The 11,501-nt window shown below is 38.2% G+C and overlaps 1 protein-coding gene across 7 annotated transcripts; it reads left to right on the forward strand.

The window, feature by feature from the left end:
- Positions 1-1,510: 1,510 nt before the first annotated feature.
- Positions 1,511-9,594, forward strand: arfgap1 (ADP-ribosylation factor GTPase activating protein 1). 7 transcript variants are annotated; one of them, XM_035151644.2, is made up of 14 exons: positions 1,511-1,769; positions 2,904-2,975; positions 3,268-3,377; positions 3,700-3,871; positions 4,307-4,407; positions 4,498-4,584; positions 4,685-4,799; positions 4,876-4,932; positions 5,040-5,072; positions 5,280-5,309; positions 6,080-6,136; positions 7,274-7,333; positions 7,819-7,874; positions 7,994-9,594. In XM_035151644.2, the coding sequence occupies exons 2-14, from the start codon at positions 2,916-2,918 to the stop codon at positions 8,334-8,336; spliced, it is 1,281 nt and encodes a 426-aa protein (XP_035007535.1). In that variant the 5' UTR covers positions 1,511-1,769; positions 2,904-2,915; the 3' UTR covers positions 8,337-9,594. The 7 variants fall into 7 exon arrangements, with proteins under 7 accessions (XP_035007535.1, XP_035007537.1, XP_035007541.1 ...); XM_035151646.2 differs by lacking the exon at positions 7,274-7,333 and having other exon boundaries at positions 7,825-7,874; XM_035151645.2 differs by lacking the exon at positions 5,280-5,309 and having other exon boundaries at positions 1,513-1,769.
- The last annotated feature ends 1,907 nt before the right edge of the window (positions 9,595-11,501 follow it).

Here is an 11,501-nt window from a genome sequence, read left to right on the forward strand (position 1 = left end):
AGAAAAAACACATGATGTGATATGCGGTGTGTTATTCATTTTATTTGAAATAAATGATTTATTTTTTTGAAATACAACCTTTTTGTCATTTATGATATCTGTTATATATCAGTTTCCCACACTTATCCAGTGGTTACTGTATGCGTCAGCCTCATTCATTGGTCATCATATATAGCAGGGGTATTCAACTAAAATTTAAAGAGGTCCAGTTAGAGAAAATTTCATGAAGCAAAGGTCCGGAAGATCATAATGTCTAACTATTTAGTGTGATATATATTTAAGTAGCCTAGTAGTTGTATCAACATCTGCATGTACTAAATACCTGACTGTCAAATCAAATGAATTCAGTACGATTCAAAAACTTTTGGACAATATTTATTGTCACGTAACAAAGAACTGAACATATATGTATGATTGCAGATATGTATAATATTCTCTCATTAACTAAATAAAAGTAGGGCTGCATTTCAAAATAAGAGAAAATAAATAAAATGTGAAAATTGTGCATGTTCAAATAAAGGGCTTAACTTCAGAAAAATAAAATAAAGGGAGCAAAAGCTTGAATTCCCCTTTTTCTGTTTCACATCTTGACTCAAAAGTCTCAACCAATTTTACAGATAATAAATCTCAACACATCTTAACAATTGAACAGTTTTAGAATCACTTTCTTCCCCTCTTATATCCCACTCCCCCACTTTGTTCGTCTGTTTCTCTCCCTTTCTCCGTCTCACTCCTGTTTCTCCACTTTCTCCATCTCACTCCTGTGTCTCAACTTTCTCCGTCTCACTCCTGTTTCTCTCCCTTTCTCCGTCTCACTCCTCTGTTTCTCTCCCTTTCTCCGTCTCACTCCTGTTTCTCAACTTTCTCCGGCTCACTCCTCTGTATCTCTCCCTTTGTTTTCTCTACCTGTATCTCTATCTGTCTTTTTCTTTCTACTGTCTTTTCATGTGTAACTTGCCTCTAACTCTCTCATCTGTCTGCACTGTAGAGTCGCAATGTTTACCTGCTGGAATGCACAGACTTGATTGGCTGAGTGGTATCACGTGGGATGGCTTAACTCGCATGCAATTGGTCTGTGCGTTTCCTCATCCACTAAACCACTACCGTAAAGACTACAAAAGCTGCGCCGATTACAAATAGAAGCGCCCCGTCAGGTTTTAAATCATAACCTTCTGTTTTGGCTGTAGGTCCGGGTCCGTACGGGACGGCTTCTGGGTCCGGACCCGGACCGCGGTCCGCCTGTTAGTGACCTCTGATCTATAGAATAGAATAATAAGTAATAATAAAGAGCTTTTAGTGGTTAAGTATTTGACATAATAATGTATATATTAGTCTTCTAGTGTATATTTAAATAGGGGCTTTTGGAGTTTCAGGGGTAACTGAAACCATCGACATAGTGGTGAGTAGATAATGAGTGAATATTCGTTTTTCGGTGAACCATCCCTTTAACTCACCTTCGGCTTCACATTCCTGTTCACACTCCGAGACAGTGGAGGCAGCAGAGGGGAGGAGAACAGGAAAGAGGCTACGAGCAGGAGGAGGAAGAGGAGGAAGAGGAGGACGGTCTCCCATAGTGCTCTGCACTGCCAACGTAGGCAAACAGGAACATGGCTACCGGCGTTTAACACAAGCAGACCGTGTTGAAACACTCTTCTGTGGCTGTACGACATCCACCGTGTCCCCGCGACAGAAGAAAACCCTCCTCGTAGATAAAACCAGCGGAGCCGCAGAGTCTGTGAACGCATCGCCTGCTCCTTCATCACTCACAGGTAACAGAGCTGTTAGCTCGCTCTGCTGCTAACGCTAGCATCGCCCCTTCTCTGCCATTTCGAGTCACATTTTGTCGTGATGTCTCATCCGAAATCCCCATGTTATCATCGTGCGAGGCGACACATCGTCGAGTCTTCGTGCTGCTGTAGACGTGTCGTGTTCCAACACACGACAGGATGCGTGCGACGGTCTGTTTGTTACGAGTCTCTGAGAATTGACACGACTGCAGTTCTGTGACATTTCACTGATTTAATTTGTTTTAGAAACAGAAGTTATCGTGGCCTCATGGCTGTTTCTTAACTATTCATACAATTACAGCTGTTTACACGTAGGGGAGGCTTGACGATTCTCCTGATTGCACAAGATGATAGTAGATTAGAAATCATACTCAACCTAAACATGACACCTTTTTACATAATATCCACCAACTAGTTTGATCCCAGTAACCAATGGCCAAAGCTCAGAAAGCTCAGATTTGTCCCTCATCACAGTTGTGTTTGAATCACTGTGTTCAAATGGAAATACACCTTGTATCTGCAGCAGTACAGTGTGTACAACAGACCCTGTGATACTTCAAAAACATTAACCTGTGTTTAATCTACTACTGATATATTAGCTGGTTCAGTCATTTATTGGTTTGCCAAAAAAAATTAATTCAAAATAATTGATTTCATCCAGAGCCAATTATTAACTGGTTCCAGCTTCTCGAAGGTGAAGACTTGTTGTTGTTCTCCTTTTCTTCTCATTATATCATTTGAATTAATTCTGTTGTAAAGCTTTAATGCCCGTTTTCATTATAGCATCATAGCAACCAAACAAATAATAAATCGATCAGAAAATTGTTAAATAGAATTCTCATAGGTCTTTTCCCTTAGATCACCCCCCATCAGTCGGCAATAATTATTTCTGATCTAATATAAAGCCAGATTTATTATTATAACATGTGGTCTCATGATACCCTTTCGGAAAGCTTTACTGCAGCTTATGGTCCTTTACACTGGTGGTAGCCCACAGCTTTGATCCACTTTCCCAACTAAACACAGTTCATCATAGACAAGGTTACTCTCTGTGAAGCAGGTCCATGTTTGTTTTAGATGACACCATTAGAGCACTTTCTCTCTCTGCTTGTTCAGCTTTAGGTCAAAATGGCAAGTCCAAGGACCAGAAGAGTTCTGAAGGAAGTGAGAACCCAGGATGAGAACAATGTAAGTCCTCGGATGAATTCTGTGTCACCTCACTGTCACGCTTATTATTCACATTCTGTAATAGATAGGTGTTTGAGAGGCCTGCAATGTTGCACCTGTGCACATCCCTAAAATGTCCCATTGTTACTCCTTGGTTAAATTAATCATGAGAGTAATTCTAGATGGAATTTCACCTGCAGTGGACATGTTTTTGGTCTGCATCTTTATTTATGTACAAAGCTGATATGTGAGATTTTAATTGATGTTTTGTTGCATTATCAAAATAAAAACCAATCAATTGTTTTCTCCTCAGTTGTGTTTTGAATGCGGGGCTTTCAACCCTCAGTGGGTTAGTGTGACCTATGGCATCTGGATTTGTCTCGAGTGCTCTGGAAAGCACAGAGGCCTTGGAGTGCATCTCAGGTAAGATCGTTGAACTAGTGTTAACATGTGATGTTTGGAATCTGATAAGCTCAAATAACCAGCTAGATTTAACATAACTCTGGTCTTTGCAAGTCAGTTTTATTCATTAAACTATTCAATAAAACTTAACAGAATACAATGAACTTTTAGATAAACCCACTCTTACAAGGTGCACAAATAGTAGTGGCTGGATGAGTTGTGTGTGTGTACTGTATGTTCTCATTGATGTAAGGACTAGATTTAGCAACAGCTGCAACAGCCTTTCATCACCGCTGACCTATTACAGCCTGGTAATTAAATAATGCTGATCTCTTCTGCTCAGTTTTGTGCGTTCTGTTACCATGGACAAGTGGAAAGATATCGAGCTGGAGAAGATGAAAGAAGGAGGAAATGGTAAATTCCGCTTGTTTCTCGAAATCCAAGACGATTATGATGCCAACTGGACTTTACAGGAGAAATACAACAGCAGAGCTGCTGCGCTCTTCAGGGACAAGGTGAGCTGTGCAGACGCAAAGGTCTTTCAGATAGATGTGGATCTTCAGTTTCCTTACTAAATTAAGACAACAGATGTTTTGAAGGGGGACCTATTATTTTGGGCGTCATAAGTTCTCGTTTTAGCAAAATGTCATAAAACCGGAATGGATTAATTTGCAGTTTCTTTAAACATTAATGTTGTACCAAGGAACAATTGATCGGATTTTTGTGTCCATCCTGGTCCAAAAGCACTGTATGTGTCAGCAGGAACCTGATTTTAAAATCCTAGTTGTAATTACGTATTCACTGTAAATAAATGCAACCTGTCATTTAATGGATAGGCATAATATCTTGTTTATAAAAAGCTGGTTGATCAGTGGTTGAACTTGTAGCTTGTACTGTGCATGTTGTTCATCAGAATAATTAAAAGTCTTCGTGTGTGTTGTATATGACAGGTTGTAACTTTAGCTGAGGGTAAGGAGTGGTCCATTGAGACATCACCTGCCAGAAACTGGACATCTGCTCAACCCAAGATGAGCCTTTCATCCTCTCACCGGTAAGCATGAGGGAATTATAAACATTGTCAAACTGTGCGTAATATCAGACACAGAACAGCCATCAAAACATTCATATTTCTTTTGTTCAGCCCGGGAGGACCTGGACAAAACTCTGCTAAATCTAACGACAAAGCTTTTGAAGACTGGTTGAGTGACGATGTTAATTCTTATCAGAGGTAAGACCATCACACTCGCCATGACATTTACCTTATTATTCACTCTTCTCTTATTTTCTGTAAATTACATGTTTATTTTTAATAATTTGTAATACTTTAGTGGAGGTGGTTACAGCGGCAACCAAGAGAATCGGTATGTTGGCTTTGGCAACACAGTGACCCCGGAGAGGAAAGAGGAAGACTTCCTGAACAATGCCATGTCTTCTATTTATTCGGTAGGTCTTTTGGCTGAGTTGTTCTTTTTGTTTTTATTTTTCTTCCGCTCTGACAGTTTCTATCTTTCTTCAACAGGGTTGGAGCAGTTTCACTGTTGGGGCTAGCAAGTTTGCTTCTATTGCGAAAGATAATGTAAGTGTATTTAATCAATAAATGCTGATCCTATGTCTTCAACACTGGAGTAACAAAAAGAAAAAACATATAATCAATAATTATTTCTCTTTTTTCACTTTAAACAGACGAGTAAACTGGCAAACCAAGCTACTTTAAAGGTAAGACTGAGTTTAAGTCCCATTAACCCACGATATTTACCGATAGTAAAGGTTTTCTGTGTATAATATTAAATAGTCCCCTCTTACTTAAGAGTTAGAATTCACAAACGCAAATTTTCTTGATAAAATCTGTCAACAAAAATTATTTGAAGGTCTAATAACTGTGACTAATATCTCTTTATATCTATAATGCCCTCTCTGGAGTAGTTAAAGGGCTATAAAGCGCCCCCAGAACCGGTAAAGCAGATCATATAGGTGCATGTTGCTTTTTCCATGTCGTGTTATTTTGCTGAAAACACATTTTACCCATGTTCTTTATTTTTGTCAGTTTTTCATCAGTAAAACAAGCATTTTGAGTGTCCTCTTCACGTGCTTCAGCTTGGATATACTAATGCAAGGCATCGTGTCCGTCTTGGTACCTGTTCTTTGAGTTTATGGATAACCTGTGAAAGACAGTTGGTTGGGATAACATATATTATGAGATGGTGATTACCTCTAATCCCTATACCTTAATATAGATATGTTGTTCACTCACATCCATCGAAAACGGGTTATCTGTTTATGCATGACAGTTTTGTGTTGACTGCAAACATTGTATCATAGAGGTGTAATGGATTCAATTAAGTCATTACTGAAAGTTGCAACTTTTAGTAGGATTTTGGTAACCATATATCATTATTACAGCATGTTAGGAGGCAGAGTGTAAAGTAAAGATGTTGTCATTTAAATATCTGAAACTGCAGATGTCAAAGTTTAAAGGCTATAATGCTCAGGTGAAACTGCACAGAAATCAAGCTGTATGCAGTGTTGCCTCATCAAGGAAGTTCACACTGATGCAAGTTTATTGTTGAACCATTACACCCTCTAGTGCTTGTTAAGTGTCATGGTGAATGGGAATGAGGGGTCATTTTACGCAACTGCAGAACAAACGTCTCAGTTTCTTGCTCTGCTGTGAATGTTAAACTGTGTCTCATTCAAGGCAATTCTCCCCTCTGACTCCCAACTAGGCCTCAGAGTTAGGACAGACAGTAAATGAGAATATTATCAAACCTACCCAAGAAAAGGTAACTTTGAAGTTGTTGATTTGGTGGTGGGTTGCAGCGCTTTAGATAAAAAAAAACAGCTTCAGATGTGAATGTGCTATTTTCTACGCTGCTTTTCTTCTCCAGTTTCCTCTGTTTCATGTCAGTGTGCACTAAACGATAAAAGCTGCTATTTCAAAGCTGCAGAAAAAAAGATCAAACCTTTGTCTTCCCTCAGTCACTCATGACATCTGCTGAAGAAATACAGCTGTCAACCCTTTATATGTGAGCAGGTGTGAGTCAGTGGGAAGTTACTCTCATCATCACAGACACTGGGGTAAATTATTTGAGGAGCCAAAGTCTTAGTTCAGATATGCCACATTCCAAACTGTCCACACTCGCATAACAAGGAAATAAGAGGTCTATATTTAATACAAAGATCTTATCCAAACTTATTTTCCTTTTCATCCACCTGGCAAGATAATTGAGTGAAAGATCTCTTGTGCTTTGCAGCCAAGCTTGATGCAAGACATAACATGTCACAGTCTTAGTCCTCGGTGAGATATTCGTATTTAATTCTCTAAACACACCCCTGGAGCTCCTCACTTGACAATCAGTTGCTCACTGGCTTCGCAGATGCAGTGTGTTTGAGCTTCTGCATCAAAATAAGCTTTGCTCTCGTCAATCTGCATGAACCAACTAATGTCACCATTTCCAAAGTCACGGTGAGTGTTCTCCATAGAAATGCTTCCACGTTGCTGCTCTAACTGTTGCTGTTAAGTGAGAAGCTCTTGGATGAGAAGAAGATACTCTTAACTTAAATGATTTTTTAAAATTGGTATAAGGTTTGATTGAAGGAAAGGCCAGTGACTTAGAGAGACTGATATTTAACAAAATGCTGTTGTCGTCTAATGTACAGTTGATTTAAGTTTTCTCAAGTGTGCTTCTGCAACAGTCTTCTTACTCTCTTGCTAAACAGTAGCAGCTGCATAATTTTTCTCTTGAGCTGAGTAACCTTTTTTAAAATTCAATTCTCACTGATTATTCTCTAACCTAAACACACGTAATCACTTTTTCACAATCAAACAGAACATTTGATCAACAACATGTTGTTTCTGACATATTTGTATGAAGACTGTTGTTTTTTGTAGTTTTTAATAATCATTTGCATTAATCCAGGTGAAAGATGGCAAATTGCTAGATGAAATGACAGTCAGCATCAGTGGGCTGGCAAACAAGGTAGGATGGGCAGAGGTCTGCCATGTTACCGGCAAAACCAGTCTCCTGAGCGACGAGCGGTAGCTCTGATGTGACACCAGGGTCTCTCAGACCAGATGTGTCCCCCTCGATATCCTAACCCTCCAAGGAGACTGGTTTTGTCTAATGATGAATGTACAGTGAACCATACTAATGTAATATAATCTCTTGTTTTTTTTTTGCTGCCATTATTATTGTGGTGGTGAGTACAATGTTAGAAAATACCAATTTGTTAGCAGTCTTATAAACTCTATATCTTAAGTTACTACACTTTAGTTTCAATCTGATCATTTTTGTATATTTAATACTGATTGTTTATTTAAGTTAACAATTATTTAAAATGTTTTCTTCTGACTTTAGTTTTCTGTTAATATATTATGCATTTGTCATTCTTTTCTTACAAAGGCATTATTTTTTAAGGAAACTGCATCTAAATGATATTGACTCTTTTTGTTTTCATTTTTTAGTTCCAGGGAGCTGGTTCAAAATTGACGAACCTCTTCTCTGGAAATCCAGAAGATGGGTATGATAACATTTCTTACATTATAAAAACTCCCACTTACAAAATCCTTTGTATTACATGGTTTAATTTCCTGAACCATGAAAGATTGAAGCATTTCTTCCTGTTTGGACTGTGCTCAGGTCTACTGGAGAAAGCTATCAGAACATGGATGCCACTGAGGGGTATCAGGGCAGTTCTACCCAGCCTGTCTCAAAGGACTTCTGGGAAACCTTTGGCAGCAGCAACTCCTTAAAGGCCAAGAAGTCTCCTAGCAGTGACAGCTGGACCATGGCAGATAACTCTGCAAAGAAGAGCTCTGACAGTTGGGACAATTGGGGCTCCGAAGCAGCATCCAACAACAAACACAGCACGGAGGAGAGCTGGGAGGCTTGGGACAACAACTGGGAGAACGCCGATGGTAAGACAAAGACGAAGAGTCCCACAAAACCTGCTGAGGACGCCTGGGACAATGCAGACTGGTAGTGACCTAACAACCATACCTCTCACATGTTTCCCCTTTTTCTGGCCTTCTCCTTCTCCCTCTCTCCCTCTGTTCATCTCACTGGCACTTTCAGGGAAAGAGCTGTCTGTGTCCACTTAGTTTTTGTCAGTCCATTAAAAATTTAATTTATTGGGAAACCTAAGAAACAATGAAGAAAGCCCTGGGTTAGATAAAGCTCATTATTAAATAAATGTTTTGGAAAAATACAACTATATTGACTTCAGTCATGTATATTATTGTAAATTACCTTCATCACAGGGAATTACGATATATCAGTGTAGATATGGTCATACATTTACTGCCTGAAATCCTCAATTATATAACTATTAATGGTAAACTAGGTGGTGTTCATAATGTTTTATGGGTTTAATGATACTGGTCTTCAATTCACCGAGTAAAAATGATGCATGAGATGGAAAATCTAAGATTGTAAATATGATTCCTTGTAAATACAGAATGATTGACTCAACACTAATCACAATTAAATGACTGACCCTTGACCTTTTACACATTTTGTTTTTGTAAAATAGATTTTGAAAAGCATACAAAAAAATACATATTGTAATCATAAAATGTTATAAGAACAATTAAATTATGAGACAAATTGGCTACCATTAATCAAATATATAAATCAGAATGAAATAATCTAATAAATCATATGGTAGGGCTTTATGTATTATCTGTGTTATTAGTGTGTATTTTTGTTCTTTTCATATTTTTTTTTTTTTATGAAAATGTGGAAATAGTCAAGGGGTTTGATCATTCTATCATTTAGTCTTGTTATAAGACCAGAAAATTATCCACCGGGAGGTTGACATTATTATAGATATTGCTTTTGGGTAAATGGATGTTTCGCGCTGGCGTCATTCAACAAAATTATCTAAAATTTACATATTTGATCTAAACTGATGTATGTAGTTAGTTACATACAAATGACTTGTTGAAACTCATTTTGACTGGATACTACAATATTGTGATACTGTTGATTGTATACTTTTTTTTCATCCTCACTGTTGATCATTGACAACAGCTCAACACTTAATTGTACTTCCCATTCAGATGCATTCATAACAAAGGTCCACGGTGACAGTTTAAGTATTCTTGCTGCAGTTTGTAATTTATCACATACTTTCTATTTGACTTCACAACTGAAATTAGGAGGACGATTTTTGTTTGTTTGTTTGTTTGTTTGACTTTATCTCATATTAAAGCTGACAGAAATACTGTTTTTAAAAGAAACTTTTTGGTCATGAGCAGTTGTTTGTCATCATTTCCCAGTTTTATGTTGAAGACACAAACATACAAATATTTTAAATCAGTGTTGAAATATTGTATATAGTAAATTTCATATAAAAACCACTCATTGCAGGTTTGCTGTATATGCTGTATGTACTGTATGCAAGCTGTGTTTAACCTTGTCATGGAGTGGAAGTGCAGATTGTTATCTGAATGGGTTTGTGACAGCTGAACCTGTAACGTGTGACCTCAGCTAAACTGACAGGCCATTGTAAATGTCAACAACTCAGTGTGAGCTGCTTTCCACATTTGTGTCCAGTGTCACTGCCCCTTGTTTCGTTATGTAATGTGAGGAGTTGGTGTCACAGTTATCTTCACACCTGTGCTGACATCTGAATTGTGAAGTGATGATAATATGGCTCATTATACGCTGGATAATTAGATGGTCAGCTCTCCAAGCGCTTGTTATGAATGAATTAAATCAAGTAGTACTGGTGCATCCTCAGTCACATAAATGTGAATTTGGAAATCAAGCAAATCAATTTAGAACGAAACAGGTTTTGCGGCACGTAACTTCTCTGTGTGGCCTTAGATTCTTTATAACCGAGTGTCTTTTATCCTACCTTTAAAGTTTAATTTTCAGTTTCATAAATACAGCAAACTGCTCAGACTTAGATTCAACAGTTCTGGCTTTGATTTGTGTAAATTAGTTAGAATTTTTACTGTAGATTCTAAAGTTAATGATTAATATCAGAGGAGATATTATCATACTTCAAGTCTTTGAGGCTCAGTGTGTTTGCTCATTGGCCAGTAGTCAGTCTCTAGTGTGCCACTGTTATCGAGCTGCTGGATTATTGTCGTACAGCTACATGCGCTCCTCAACAGGCCTTACATGTTACTATCACAGGTTGTGACCAGTGAGGGAAAACCCCTGCCAACTTCATTCCATACCCATCTCCTACCTCTTAAGAAGTCGTCAGTTTACTGATGAGTATCCAGTCGTGGCCATGTTTTTGTTTTTCTTGTCTTAACCTCTCAGTATGGTTTTGATGTTGACCTAATTAAAACAGGTTCAGATTGCTGTGACCCATTCGAGCGTGTGACAGCAAAGCAGCAGAGTTTGGTCTCCAGTGTTGGTGTGTTTCATCAGTGACAAAACAATGATATAAAAACGTATATCACTCCTGGAACATTTGTGTTGCTTAACCTCTGCAGTCACGTGTTCATGTATGCTCGTGTGTTTAACATGCCTTAAACAGCTGTGTTTGCTTTTTGTTAATATCGATGTCAGTTTTGCGTGTGTGCGATACAGTGAGTTGTACATGTCAGTAAATCATCTATGATAAATTATACATCGTTACCCTCAATTTTACTTTTTAATACTGAAGCGTTATGTCGGTTGTTTTGTTTTTTTCTTCTTATCTTCTGATGGTGTGACAGATAAATTGCCCGGAAATAAATAGAAGACTGTGCCGTGATGTCTGAGTTCAAAAGGGACTGAAAGATGTAAAAGAGCTTGTACTTCTCAAATGCTGTAGTTTTACTTTTGATGAATGTCCTATAGGGGTTAAAATTGAAGAATGTGTAATGGAATGAAATGCATCCAATATGTCTTGATACAAGATAATAATTAAAAAAACAAATACAGTATTTTCTTGCCACATAGCCTGAATCTAATTCTAAACCTTAATTTTCCAGAGCAACAGTTTAGCTCAGTGTCTGCCTGTCGGACATTTGAGAGCGGGTATGTCCGTGCTTGTGGATGAAACTGTCATGTCAGAAAGACTATTTTTGATGTCATGCATGAGGTGTAACATGGAACTAAACACATTCAGATGTTCTTTGATTTGCAAATGTCGTTTCCCCAGTGAATTGAATTGCAGTTGTCTGCTTACCCCCCACCCCCCCCC

Source organism: Hippoglossus stenolepis, chromosome 3 (assembly GCF_022539355.2).
Source record: "Hippoglossus stenolepis isolate QCI-W04-F060 chromosome 3, HSTE1.2, whole genome shotgun sequence".
Lineage (NCBI taxonomy): Eukaryota > Metazoa > Chordata > Actinopteri > Pleuronectiformes > Pleuronectidae > Hippoglossus > Hippoglossus stenolepis.

Bases quoted from the DNA above. Each gene is read 5' to 3' on its own strand.
- arfgap1 (XM_035151644.2), top strand. From the start codon at position 2,916: ATGGCAAGTCCAAGGACCAGAAGAGTTCTGAAGGAAGTGAGAACCCAG. The intron at 4,408-4,497 runs GTAAGCATGAGG...TCTTTTGTTCAG, and splicing joins AGCCTTTCATCCTCTCACCG to CCCGGGAGGACCTGGACAAA. The intron at 6,137-7,273 runs GTAACTTTGAAG...GCATTAATCCAG, and splicing joins TCAAACCTACCCAAGAAAAG to GTGAAAGATGGCAAATTGCT.